The sequence below is a fragment of the Typha angustifolia genome, chromosome 14, assembly GCF_048772165.1.
Source record: "Typha angustifolia cultivar Huaian chromosome 14, ASM4877216v1, whole genome shotgun sequence".
NCBI lineage: Eukaryota > Viridiplantae > Streptophyta > Magnoliopsida > Poales > Typhaceae > Typha > Typha angustifolia.
This window is the reverse complement of record NC_133252.1, coordinates 10,798,042-10,812,136: the sequence shown is the minus strand read 5'-3', so window position 1 is coordinate 10,812,136 and position 14,095 is coordinate 10,798,042. Positions and strand designations below refer to the sequence as shown.

The window sequence follows — 14,095 nt, the reverse complement described above, 5'->3', positions numbered from 1 at the left end:
TTAGCATATAACATTACATATGAGATGCACTAGAATCTAGTATTATAAATTGAAAAACCAAATGTAATTAAATTGTAAAAGCCTAGAAATAGGGACTATGAGAAATTAACTGACATTTATCTTGTAGCACAAGAGTAGGATCATACTTCCAGTACATATGAGAAAGACATGCAGTTTTATTAACTATGATGCAAAAAGTGCCAACTATGATATGCAGCCTCCCTGGAAAGAAAAGAGGAGAAGAAAGATGGGGTCCTGATAGTTTTCACAAAGCAACTACATTAGGAATATCTAATTTGGGCACCGCCCCGTCTGCTCCAAGAAAATTCGCAGTCACCCAGTATACGTGACCCGGCATGAAAGAGTCAAATGGAAACAGAAGGAAGGGGAATGGCTCGAACAATTCCTTAATCTCAGCTAAGAAAGTTTCTTGGGTCATCCTGCAAGACCAACAAAATGAACTGTCAGCCATTGTAAACTACTAGAACTCACTTCTCAGGAAGACATGGTAAAGGTATAATTTGAACAAACATGCAGAGAGAAAACTTATAAAAGCTGTTGTCACTGTCGTTGTAATCCAGATGGATTACCAGTGAAAAGTGAAAACGCACTATCATTTGGCATCCATGAAAAGTAAAACATTTGCAGAAGCAAACTTGCCGTTCCTCATAGCATGGCAACGTTGGTCACTGTAAGGAAGAGTAGAGAGAGAGAGAGGAAAAATGCTTCCTAAAAGATAGTTACACACCCAAAACTACAAGGTTCTACATCTACAAACACAAACATCCTCCTGTGGCACTTGAAGGTCTCCTCTTGTTGTGCTTTGGGAATAAATACTATGAACAATGCAAAAGAGACCAACATAGTTGGAATTGGGAATCTAGCCTTCGATAACTTGAAAGGTCAGTGGATCCAGGTACTTGTAGAATTAGGATCTCATACATAGTATTCTTTACTGGTATTACTAAAGGGTTTATGACCACCAAATCACTTTTAAGGCACCCAATTGGTCACCTAGGCTGTTGGTGCTCAGGCCGAAACTATCCAAGTACGCCTAACAATATAGAATGACTACTCCTAATGCGGCCTGCCTTGACCATTCTATTAAAATCTTGGTCAAAATGATCATACAATATCTTTCATGTAGCTAGTCATATATTATCATACCTTTCCTGCCAAATGTCAGATCAATTAACTTTTATGTGTTCTATTAAACGCTTAAACAATATGCATCAGCTAGCATATATAATTTACACACTGCCATGAGATTGATATCCTATATTTACGGGAATACTAAAAAGATATATTAGCTGCTGTGTTTTAACTGCAATGATGCAATCACCTTCCATCAGAAGCAGCCTGATATCAATGACCAAACAACTCTGCAAAGATACAGATATGGATGTCTACAATAGATCTAATGTTCTTTACCTTTTCTGCCCTTTAGACTCATCTTGTGGAGTAGAAGTCTCATTTTTGTTACTAGCCACATGCACTTAATATAGCAAAAATTATGATTTTCCTAAGTTTTTCTAAATTATAGATTTGGTGAAAACCTTCTCATCCAAAATTTGCTTTTCTTCAAATGCTTCATAAAATTATAAGAGTAGATATCACGTCAATAGTTCTGATATAGAGGCAACCCAATTTTTTATGTTGAATCACAGATGTCTCAATATTGAATTACACCCTCTAGAACACCCATTTTGAACACACACACACACACGCACACACACACACTACTTATGTTTTTCTTAAGCCTAAGAATCCTTAGGCCTACCAGGCTACCACTCACATGAACAACTTTCAGGTCAGAACAGTAGGGATAAGACTCACCAAGTTTAGGCACTTGAAAAGAGAACCAGTCGCACATTGTGAGTTTGTGACTCACTATTCTGTTAATTATATGTGTGTGAGCATGCATGCATGCATATGCTGTATAAAAAAAATATACAGACACGGACAAGTGATGAGTATTTACTACACCAAGCAAAATACAAGCCCTGACAGTTCACCATCTTGAATCTAACAGCACTCATTTCCTATACTTAAAGTCCATATATATCATGTACTTTATAGAGTCTAGGTATGCCTAGATGGTTTCAAGAAAATTTGCCGCTCCTGGCATGACAGTAATGGTCAACGTAAGGAAGAGTTATAGCTGCAGCAACTTGAACTTCTGTAGCTGCCCTTCTGTACAACCAGGATAGACTTTATTGATGATGCTGCCAATCCCCACAAAAAGGAAAACTGCCTCCTCAAAGACCGTTACACTCCTATAATGACAATAGTCCTCCTTTGGCACTTGAAGGTCCTCTTGTCATATTTTTTTGGGAATACTATGAACAATGCGAAAGAAACCAACTTACTAGGAATTAGGAAGTAGAAACCTTTAATAACTTGAAGGGTCAGCGGATCTAGGTTTAGTAGCATTAGGAACTCATACATAATATTCTTTACTAGTACTATTAAAGGGTTCATGACCACCTAATCACTTGTAAAGCACCCAATTGATTACCTAGGCAGGTGCCCAGGAAGAAATTACCCAAGTATGCCTAACATATGGAATGGCCGCCTCTCCTAAATTATCATGCCTTGACCATTCTCTCAAATCTTGGTCACAACAATCATACAAAATCTTTCATGCTATCATATCATTCCTGCCAAAAATCAGATGAATTAACTTGTTCTGTGTTCAATTAAACACTCAAAAACAATATGGATCAGCTAACATATATAATTTACTCACTGCCATGAGATTGGTATCCTATATTTATGCAAATATTTTACCAAACACTAAAAAGATATGGCAGCTGTTGTTTTAAATGCATCAATTTATAGATATTTTAATTTTAGTACTTCTGTACAGGTATAGATGCATCCATTCACATAGATACATGTTGGGGCTGTTTGGTTGAGCATGTCAGGCTGCATCGGACAGAATGTAGCTGAATCGTACAATTTATGCATATATGGGAAAAGGTAAAAACTCATATCTCATGAGGTTGAGATGAATGATGTGATGCAAAGGGAGGTTGAATTGATGCATCAATGTGGATCAGATATATGTGATGAACCAATACAGCCCAAAACTAGTAATGATGCAATCACCTTCCACCAGAAGCAGCTTGATATCAATGACGAAACAGCCATGAAAGAAACGGATATGGATGTATAGCACGAGTTTCATGTTCTTGAGCTTGCATACGCCCTTGACACTCTCTACAGAGTACAAAGTTACCTTTTCTTCCCTTTAGACTCATCTTGTGGAAGGAAAGTCTCATTTTTGCGACTTAAGTCGCAAGCACTTAATATAGTAGAAGTCACAATTTTCCTATAGTTTTCAAGACTGTAGATTTGTTGAAAACCCTCTCATCCAAAGTTTGCTTTTCTATGAATGCTTGACAAAATTATAAGACTAGATATCACGTCAATAATTCTCATATAGAGAAAACACAATCTTTATATTGAATCCTGATGTTTCAATATTGAGTGTCACTCTCTAGAACCCCATTTGGACCCTATTTTGACAAAAATGTCATAAATATACATACATAGCTCTGAACACAGCCTTTCTTTTTCTTAAGCCTAATCCAGGCCTATCACACATGAACTTTCAGGATGGAACAATACGAATAAGACTCACTGAGTTTAGGCACTCGAAAGAGCACTTGTCAGTTCTCACACATTGTGACTCAGTACAGCATTCTGTCATTTATATGTGTGTGTGTGCACATGCATGCCACATGGGCGTGTACGTGTGTGCGTGTGTGCGTTTGTGTTGTATAAAATAAAGTGCACATACACGGATAAGTGAGGAGCACTTACTAGTCAGAAGCAAAATACAAGCTCTGACAGTTCACCATCTTAAATCTAACAAGACTCATTTCCTATACTTCTAGTCCATATATATCATGTACTTTGGAGTCTAGACTTATGTAGATGGTTTCATGCAAGTCTATCTAGTATCCTTAGGTAAACATGGACAAAGATGCAATTTTGATGTCTTATTGTTAGAACAATAATTATGTGCAAGGAGTCGGGATCTAAGCAGAAATCATTGGTATATCTACTTAATCAATATTGCATTGCAAGGGAGCAAGAACTAACTATGCATGAACATGCCAACTGGCACATTTACTAATGGATCTACACATACCTCTGTGTCAACACATTAGTCTTAAAATTAGTCAGCTTATGCACTCCGTGTATCACTAGTCTCAACAGGCCCATTTACCGATGGATCTATATACCTCTGTGTCAACACATTAATCTTAAAAGTAGTCAGATTATGCACTCCGTGGATCACTAATCTCAACATTGAAAGGCTTCGATTGATCTTCATAGCTTTCGGAATAGGAATCTTTATTTTATACTTCATCAGAAAACAAGTAAAGCCTAAGACATCATGTAAAACTGAACCATCACATGATTATGCATGATTAGTCTAGATTAAAAGAATTTTCTACAACACCGGTTATTCTACCAGAAGGAATTTATAACACCAGGAAAGATGATTGGAAGTGTACAGAGCATGGACGCAGAACTACCGAGGACTGATGGCATGTAAAGTTCTTTTTGTGTGAACAAGATCTGCTGATGGCATGACGCATAGCACACTAGCACTTGGCAACTAAACCCTCTTTCTTAACGCCAAAATAAAGGTGGCATATATACACCACAAATCCTTGAGATATAAAGAAAAGGGAGACTAGATTAAGCGATACATAAGTTATTACTTAGCAAAGTTCAACAAAAGCTAAGTAGCCAATCCAGTCCCAAGAAATACAACAACCAAGTTATATCAAAAAATGGAGGATACGTCTAAATATTTGTAACAAAGATACCCAAAAACAGCAAGAATAATTGATGTAAGAAATAGTAACATGCTAGGATAAGATCGCAGAGATCCTACCTCGATTGTGCAAACTTGGTAATAAGTTCAAGAAATCGAGGTTTCAGCTCCTCATTTCCGGTCTTACGAGTCATCGACTCCACTTGTTCGATCAGATAATGCAACCGGCCCTTGGGATCATACCTACAGGCGACAACAGTAGCGATTCTAGAGACACATTGGAATCGGGGATATAAAAGTTCGAAAATACCGCCAACTAAGAGAGAAACAAAAGAAACAGACGACGACGACGATTGCGGCTTACACACAACACTCAGGCTTGTCCAGAGGGGTCAAAACGCAGCTGGCGTTCATGGCGACGACCGATCCGAAGATTAGATGCGCTAATAATCCCTAGCTTCCTTTCTCCTCCGTTTCATCGGAGAACAAATATATAGGACTTGGACGGTCGAGAGATTTGTTTTCTTTTCATTTCAAACCCTATGTTATACGTATATTTGCAAAAGGATACCTTTACGTGAACAATAATAAATAAATAAATAAACCGGTAGTCACCCAAATAATTTTAGTGGTGTAAATGTGCTGCGCTTTAGCTAGCTGGCTTAATAACAAATTTAATTTTAACTAAAGCTCAACTCTGCAATCTTAAGCTTGAGCTTAGCTTAGCTTGATAGCTCGATAAAGTTCATAAGCCGAACATTTTGACGGTATATGAGGTGCACCGATATTGTCGACGACGACGATGACGACGGCTAACAGAAGTGGCCCGGGAGTCATTGACGAGGAACGGACAATGAACAAAGAGTAGCTTCACCTCCAAGTAGGAGGATGGCTGCCACTTTATTGGCGTCGGTCATGTGTTAATCTATGATGTTGAGCACCAGCATCAGCATCCCAAAATGCACCTCTATATCGTCAGGATGTTCAGCTCAATAGTAACCGAGGATGATAAGGTTCATCCACCGGTGGAGAGGTCAATCGGTGGTGGAAGGGACTTGGGTTTGAGCGAGATTGTGAAATGAGTTTTGGCACATTGAAATTTAGTGTTCTTAGAAAAAATGTATATATATATATATACTACTTAGTTCTTACTGTTCGTTGGATCTAAGTTTTAATTGTTTAACTCAAACTATTATATGTAAGTATGCTCAAGAGGCACTAAACATGAAGATAGATACATCTCTAATTTTCAGAGGTTGGTAAAATTAAATAAGCTTTTCCTGAACAATGAAAAAGAGGCCAACAAAGGGCATTTGGTCTAGTGGTATGATTCTCGCTTAGGGTGCGAGAGGTCCCGAGTTCAATTCTCGGAATGCCCCCCATTTTATTTTCTTTTATAAGTGCACGCAAAAACCCATTTTAACTATTTTAAAATTAAAAAGATTATGCAAATGCCGCCGTGCATTATTATAGTCTGAATAAAAAATAATAATAATTTCTAACTCCTTTTCCTTTAAACTAGAATTGAGAAGGAATTTATCCCTTCTCCTATGCACCAGTCTCTGTATCCTTTTCTTTCCCCCCTTTTTCTTGGTCTTAATTTTCTCTGTATCCTTTTGTTTTCTACATCATCCTTTTCTTTTCTGTAACAATTCTGAATCTAATAACACTGTTTTGCTCCTTTTTTTTTAAAGGTAATTATACTTAAATCCTTGATAGTTTGGGGGTGTTAACGAAAATGTTAAAAATTAACCATCTTACTCTCATGTTTCCTAAGGCATGGGTAAAATGATTCTAGAGCATCTAAACTTAAACACATGATATTATTATTTTGAAAGTTTTGCATAGATACAAAGATTAATGTGCTACATAAATTATATAACAACATCTATAAGCAATAGATCAAGAGGTCAACATATAAATTATCCTTTTCTCTTTGAGTTCTTGATCAAACTAGTTATATACCAAACCTTATTTACCAATATAGATTGCCCCTCAAATTTATAACAACAACAAAAAATCTATTTTACTATAGCCCTATAAAAAATACTGAAGTCATAAGCATTTTACCTCTAGAATAAAAATGCTACCAAAACAAGAATACTTACATAAAAACAAAATTTTAATTTAAGCTGCTAAAACACTTATTTTAATAGATTCCTACAAATAAAATACTGAAATATTCAGTGTTTTAGCATCCTATGAAATGCTTAACTTACCAACCGTAATGTAAAACCGTAAAATGCTTATAAATTCAACATTTTAGTTACATTTACTATAAAATAAACACCTTTTAATAATAAGTTTGAGAGGCAATCTATTTTGGTAAAAAAAAATTTAGAACAGGGCTAGTTTGGTCAATCGCTCTACTTTTTTCCCACCAAACATGTCAACATAGTGTAAGCAGCGACAACAGCAAAACTAAGCCAAATGCACCCCAAGGAGAAGTTCTTAAAATATATGGTTCTACAGCTGTTTGGCTTCCAACAAAAAAGAATTGCTTTGATTCGGTTGCAAGAATTACAAGTTCTTAAAATATAGCTTTCATAAAAGCGAATTGCAATTATATATTGAATCTTCGGTCCGGTAGTTCTGCTTCCAGTGCCAGCAGGGTGGGATAGAATGGTAGTTTCAGAGTTTGAGATGTCTGGAACTTATTATCCTCTGGCTAATTCAAAACCAGTAAAATGATATGTAGATTACTAATACAACAACAACAATAACCACCCTAGCACATTATTCTACAAAGCTGGCAATGATACCATGTATTCTCCAACTCCCTCTCGAAGTGCTAGGTTATCAACCAACATATCATAGACTGCAATTTTACCATCAACCATCAGAATATAACAGAAGAAAAGCCAAGACATCTCTGTTAGTTTACAATTTACACATAACAGTAATTAAACTGAGTGAATCGCAACTTATCCTTCTAGAATCTGAACAATGTATAGGGTTATAGGGTAGTTTGGTAGTTGGTGGAAGAATATGGTTTCTCATGATATTTATAGAGAGATGACTCACGAGATCTTGAGTATGTAATAGGGAACCAAAGCTTAACTTATTCATTTGGCAAAAGTTAAGAGAAAGCAAGATTATCTGAAGAAAGCATTTACCTGCTTACAATATGACGCATCAAACTCTCTGGAGCTGGGAAGAAAAGACGGAAAAACAAAATATAAGACTTCATAGAGATGGATGCATTATAAATGCTCAAGAGCCTTGTGGCAGTAAACTACCTGTCAAACCTGTGAACAGTTCAAATTGACCCATAGCTTGCCTTATAAACATCTCTAAACCACTAACAACAATGGCTCCAGATTCTTCTGCTTCCCGCAGAAGTCGAGTTACTTTTGGGGTATAGACCGCATCAAAGACCAGAGCATAAGATTTCAGGGCTTGCTGCAAATACCAAATTTTGTGATGGTCAGGAAGGCTGGATGAACAAAGTGCTGGATAGAGTTGGAGTGCAAACAGAAAAAAGAGACCAAGGACAACAATGTAATCAAGGTCAAAGTATCCTCTCCAAGTGAGAGATAGCAGCTGAACAACAATCCTTTTGTAAATAAAGAATGGTGGCATTCGTATATAAAGTCCAAATCATAAAGTTTTCTCAAGTATGGCCAAAAAGAGAGAGAAAACAGTTGAAACTATCTAGGATGGAAGAAGTGCCGTTAGTTTTTCATTAAAATTTGGAATCATCTTTGGTAGCAATTCCTATTTTAAGTTAAAGACAATTAATCAAATTTCCAGCCTCTCATTCGCATATTTCTGGAATCAATTTAAGGAAAAAGGACTGCTGTTAAATATGGCCTTCATTTGTTTGATTACTACAAAAGGAAGCTGAGCTGTCAGTGGACTCCTACAATGAAAGAAAAGAGCCAGTATGAGCACCACAAGAAACATTTAGGCAATTGTTCCTCGTTAAGGTACTTCTTACAAATTTAGTGAAATAAGATTGCTGCACATCTGGAGCAATGGACCTAGTAAAGTTTGCAGCTGTGCTTTCTTGAGAGCTAAACTTTAAGAATAGTTCAAACTTAAAAGTATCTTCTAGTAAAAAGAATTGAAAAGGCATAGCAACACTGTTGATTTTCGGAAGGAAAGTCAATCCCAAGTCCCAACTATGTCCACAATCAGAAATATTTAGAGAAGCAAGGGAGGAGAAAACCTTAGATAAAGGAGTATCATTGACTCTTGGTTGCATTCCAATCGATGTCGTGTTAGCGAGAATCATTCCCTCTTCTGGATGGAAGTTTTCCAGCTCAGCAAGCGTTAGAGCATGTCCACCAATCAAGTTTGCAAGTTCTTTCGCTCGTTCTGGCATTAAAAAGTGCCAACAGTTCAGATGCTTGATAACCATTAGGAATATTGCTCTGAAAAAGTAAATTTGCTACTTGCTATAAGGGGTAAAAGCAAACTAGGCACATCCATATCATCAAATTTGCTAAATGCAACCATGCAGTGGTCAGGACAAAGATAAGATTAACCATGAGTACCGAATATCAGACAGTTGTATTCCGATGGAAGGTCTTATGGAATTTCACATAGCATGACCAACTTATAGCATGATCTGAATAGCAAATCAAGACACTCTTAAGAAAAACATGGAAATGGCCAATTTTAACATGATACATTCATTTCTCATTAAATCAAGCAGGACCACTTTAGGAAGTCTGGACAGGGAGATGGAAAACAAGGAAGGGATACTATGAGAACAGGAAATTACCATAAGTACGATTTGCAATTACAACTTTTGCTCCCTTCTCTTTTGCACCATATGCAAGTGCCTTCCCAGCACCACCAGCACCTATGACTACAAAAGTCTTACCAGCCAATGGTGAAACAGTGGCATCCTTCAACTGAAAACCTGTCAATAGTTACAATAGATAATTGTCATGGTCTATAAATGTCAATAGTATTATCCATCAATCATAATTCATATAAACTATTAAAAACAGCTGCGGGATCAGGTTGACATGTAGAAACCTCTTATTCCATCTTCTATAGCAGAAATAGCACCAACATAGTCAGTGTTGTAACCAACTAATCTTCCATCAGCAGGTCTTTTGATTATCGTATTCACAGCTCCTATGGCCTGGAAAGGCATATGCATAGAACAGGAGGGGGAAAAAATGATGAATCAGAGGTACCTCCAAGACTATTCTTTTTGCTTCCAAAAAATCTAGATGATCAAATGCCCACGGAACCAGTTTGAACTTTGAAATAGTTCAACTTCAACAAATTGGAGAATCGGTGACACTTACCTTAGCAATGGGATCAACTTCATCACAGCACACAACTGCAGCCTCCTTGTGAGGAATTGTACAACTGAAACCAAAATAAATTGAAGCTTATTTAATAGCTTAATCATAGTTGTAACATCGATACCGGAAAGCATAACTGATATTAGAAGTCAAACTAGAATAAGGTAATTGGGATGTTCATGTAAATACACAGTCACATATAGTTCCTGCATAAGCATGAGATATGCGGGGGGATACAAGAATGAGGATATAAAGTTATAAACTAGAGGTGAGGGTATAAATTTACATAATAACTAAAGCCTTACCTGATGGCAAATAGAGAAAATATTAGTGGATGCAGTGATGCATAACTTATAAGTAAAAATTGAAAATTTTGCATCAGATATATAGAAAAAATCAAAAGAAAAATGTGTCACATTATGTGTTTGAGAACTTCATAGACATTTATTTAAGGAAACATCGGTGTCGTGAATAACTAAAAATGACTTATATGAAAGAGTGGATATCCTTTAAACAAAGAAAATGATGAAGAGTGCAACTCCAGTTCTAATTGACCAGGTGTAATCACCTATCTGGTATAGATTAATGTATGATCTGATGTAGCTGGGTAGGCAAATGACTAGTACGAAACTAAAAAAAATTCTCAAATCAAAAGAAATAATTATCATCAATAAATAGGTAAATTTTCTGCCAGGTTAGTAAATAGTATTTGTACCTGAATCCAGCAAAATCTGGAGATGAGTAGGTGCTAAGAAAAGTGGCAAGGTCATCTACCAAAAGTGGCACATAAACTGCATTGAATCCAATTGACTTGAAGGCTTCATTATGCAAAATGGGGCTTTTACTGTGGCCAACTGGCTTTCCAATAATCCCAAAAACTTTTGTATCTGGTCCTATTTGTCTGATATTATACACATTTAAGAGGTCTGAGATAGTTGGCTGCCCAGGAGCTGATGTCTTTCCAGCATCAAGAGTGCCAAATGTAAGATATCCACCAAATTTAGGGCAAAGCACCCGGGAGATGACACCTCTCTCACTCATAACCAACCCTATCATCGGCACCTGCCGTTCCTATCAATTAGTCAAATACAAGATGACTTAAATTTGCCATGATGCCAAAGTAATCTCCAAAGACTTGTATAACATACACAGATCAGAAAATAAAAAAATATCAAACCATGATTTCCAAGCAGCAATATTTATAACAAATAGAACATGTTCAATGATACAAAACATCACCAATTTCTCAATGATGAGACAATCCTAACTGAATTTCGATGAAACAACTGTTATTTTCAAAAGGTTTGCTTATGTGAGAATGACCAGGGTAGATGACAATTGAAAAAATCACATGTATCTAATGATAGTTGTCATAACCAAAGATGCTAATTCGTCACTAGAGTCTAGAGCATTGCAAAAGTGTTCTACTCCTTGCTATTGAACAAACATCTAGCTACAATAAGGAGATATTGACAGTATATATTACAAAGCATTTGTTTGCAAAAGATTAAACTTACGAGTATTAATATACTTTTGATATAAAAATATTTGGAACAACTGCAAGTACCCCAGTACACGCCAAAATTTCTAAATAACTAGATTCTATATTACTCACTTGGCAATGTACTATCACTTGAAACATTCTTGCCACATCAGCAATGTCTACAGCAGTTGTTGCAATCTTCACTATATCAGCTCCTACAGCTTGTATTCTAGCAACAAGACTGCCAAGCTCCTCAGTGGATGGAGTGCTTTGATAATTATGAGAAGAAACAATAAGACTAAAGTTTTCTGGTTTCTGTCCAGAGATGTAGTTTACAAAATTCTCAGCAACCTGCATAACATTAGCATGTGTGGTTAAGCAAATGATGGTTTAACAAGAAAAAAGATACCCAATATAAAATGTATATGAATAAGCAATACCAACAGACAAAGTTTTTTCTATCACATGGAGTAACTGAATTACTTAAATATCAATTTCAGATTGAGAAAACATTTCTTAGTAAATTATGATTTGATTATATACAGTTACAAAAGACTGCTAGTGTTGTCATATACAAGGATTGCGGGTTAAAGGGAACTGTGCAGTACATGCAAGTTACTTCACTCAAGCAAGCAATATTACAGTTCATGAGAGAATGGCTTATATCATCCAAAAAGTAGGATGTCTCACTGTATTAATTTTGCCTTGAGAATCTGGTTTCCATAGTAACACAAAGCAAACATAGAGACAAAAGTTTTGTATTATTCTGCAAAAGAATCAAGCAAGCAAACTCTACAAATATTAGCGAGATGCGGCTTTTACAACCAGTACTAATCATTTATAATTAGCCAAAATAAAATGCATAAAAAGATCTGATGAATGATGACGAATGGAAAAAACATGGTTCCCTAGTGCTTGTGTGGAGCATGTTCGGAACCATGTACTTGCATAGACCACGCCCTAGTAGCTCAATGAAAAACTAACCTTAAGTTCAATATCAACATATTCAGCTCCTAATTGAATTGCTAACTGTAGTGCCTCAAATCGTGGTTCATCATCACCTTCATATTCACCTCCTTCCCACTTTGGTCTATAATAAGAAGAAACAAATCAGATAAATATTTAATTCTTCCACGGAGCAATATTATAAAGTGACATGAAGACAAGTTGCCTTACTACAGGGATATTATAATCCCTGTAGTTATCTATGGCAGAAAGTGATATATACGTGATATGCTGAGATAAGGTTGTTATTTTGTGAAAATAATAGTTATTATAATTTGAACGCTTACAAGGAAAATGAATGATACCAAAGACCTGCAAGCTCTGAAGAAATTTAATCTCATTATACAAGCAAAACATTTTGATTCATGAAAATCATAATAGCTAATCCACTTATAAGTAAGAGTAAGTACATTCTTATATTATTCCAACAATTTTACGAAAATGAAATTTCAGCTCTATGTAAACTAATTTGTCAGGAAATACAAATCCATCTATCTAATATGGAGAGCTTAGCTAGTTTAGAATGCATAAAACAATTTCACCTTATCTACTGCATTGTATGCCATTTATGATGAACCCCTCTGTAGTCCTGAATTCTCTCTATGTATTCCTCATTGGATTTTACTTTCCACGAGAAGAATTGAACGATTGCATATTTTCTTAAGTTTCTGTGTAGTGTTTGTAGCTCTTAATATATTCAACTCCTTTACATATACATCTCTTATATGGATATTAGGCACTGAAAGCTAGAAAGAAAAATAAGAAGCATGGAATTAGTCTGGAAAACTAATAAAACCCGACAACAAAAACTCACTAAACCCATTTAAAGAGTCAGCTTTCAGGTGAATATTGCAACAACATCAACTAGAAATCAAGAAACAAATGATGGATATCTGCAGCAGCAAACGTTTATCCTCTTTCTTTGTTTATCTTCATTTAATAGTTATAACTTCATCTTTTATCCAAATGCTAAAGAAATCTTTTGGTTCTCCTAACCATCCTAACTTCACTAAATGGAAAGACCAACAAAAAAAATTCCGGGAAAGGGTAGAATTTATTCAATGTAAATGGTGGATAGCAACATCCGGAATTGCATATTCTCTTTTGCTATTTATCTTCATTGAACAGTAAATTCCTAAATTTGAACGAGAACACACCCTTTTCTCCACTAACCATGTCAATTCCACTAAATTGAAACACCTTCCGAGACAGCGTGAAATCTATTTATCAAATCTACAGATCAACAGCAAAATCGAAGAGAGAGAAAGAGAAACCCACCGGTAGGTGACGAGAGCGGGAAGCGGGCGGTCTCGGAGAAGGATGTCGAGATCGCGTTGAGGGTTGAAGGCGGTGAGGTGGTCCAAGCGGATCTCGACGAGGTCAGCGCCCTTCGCCTTGGCCGCCGCCATGTCACTCAGCATCTCCTCCACCGTCTTCGCCACCAATGGCACGCATAGCAGTGTCCTCGTTGCCATTTCTCTCTGTCTATCTCCCTCACCCTTCCCTCACCTCTCTCTCTCTCTCTCTCTCTCTCTCTCTCTCTCT

General features: G+C 36.4%; 2 protein-coding genes and 1 non-coding gene across 4 annotated transcripts; 1 reads left to right on the top strand and 2 right to left on the bottom strand.

The window, feature by feature from the left end:
- Positions 1-158: 158 nt before the first annotated feature.
- LOC140775362 (uncharacterized) lies at positions 159-5,293 on the bottom strand. Its single transcript, XM_073118608.1, has 3 exons — positions 5,160-5,293; positions 4,916-5,038; positions 159-440 (listed from the first exon to the last, which is right to left on the bottom strand). Exons 1-3 carry the CDS (start codon positions 5,207-5,209, stop codon positions 266-268), a joined length of 348 nt encoding a protein of 115 aa, XP_072974709.1. The 5' UTR covers positions 5,210-5,293; the 3' UTR covers positions 159-265.
- An 809-nt stretch (positions 5,294-6,102) lies between these two features.
- TRNAP-AGG (transfer RNA proline (anticodon AGG)) lies at positions 6,103-6,174 on the top strand. The gene has a single exon. It is a non-coding gene; the product is annotated as a tRNA-Pro (tRNA).
- A 1,043-nt stretch (positions 6,175-7,217) lies between these two features.
- LOC140776550 (bifunctional 3-dehydroquinate dehydratase/shikimate dehydrogenase, chloroplastic) lies at positions 7,218-14,095 on the bottom strand. 2 transcript variants are annotated; one of them, XM_073120287.1, is made up of 11 exons: positions 13,829-14,095; positions 12,530-12,635; positions 11,678-11,896; positions 10,778-11,133; positions 10,063-10,126; positions 9,785-9,893; positions 9,525-9,665; positions 8,967-9,115; positions 8,035-8,197; positions 7,912-7,945; positions 7,218-7,613 (listed from the first exon to the last, which is right to left on the bottom strand). In XM_073120287.1, the coding sequence occupies exons 1-11, from the start codon at positions 14,023-14,025 to the stop codon at positions 7,607-7,609; spliced, it is 1,545 nt and encodes a 514-aa protein (XP_072976388.1). In that variant the 5' UTR covers positions 14,026-14,095; the 3' UTR covers positions 7,218-7,606. The 2 variants fall into 2 exon arrangements, with proteins under 2 accessions (XP_072976388.1, XP_072976389.1); XM_073120288.1 differs by having other exon boundaries at positions 10,778-11,124.

Bases quoted from the DNA above. Each gene is read 5' to 3' on its own strand.
- LOC140775362 (XM_073118608.1), bottom strand. From the start codon at position 5,209: ATGAACGCCAGCTGCGTTTTGACCCCTCTGGACAAGCCTGAGTGTTGT. The intron at 5,039-5,159 runs GTAAGCCGCAAT...TGTCGCCTGTAG, and splicing joins GACAAGCCTGAGTGTTGTGT to GTATGATCCCAAGGGCCGGT. The intron at 441-4,915 runs GTAGGATCTCTG...TTGGTCTTGCAG, and splicing joins ACCAAGTTTGCACAATCGAG to GATGACCCAAGAAACTTTCT.
- LOC140776550 (XM_073120287.1), bottom strand. From the start codon at position 14,025: ATGGCAACGAGGACACTGCTATGCGTGCCATTGGTGGCGAAGACGGTG. The intron at 9,894-10,062 runs GTAAGTGTCACC...ATGCCTTTCCAG, and splicing joins AAGTTGATCCCATTGCTAAG to GCCATAGGAGCTGTGAATAC. The intron at 8,198-8,966 runs GTTTTCTCCTCC...TGGTATTTGCAG, and splicing joins ATGATACTCCTTTATCTAAG to CAAGCCCTGAAATCTTATGC.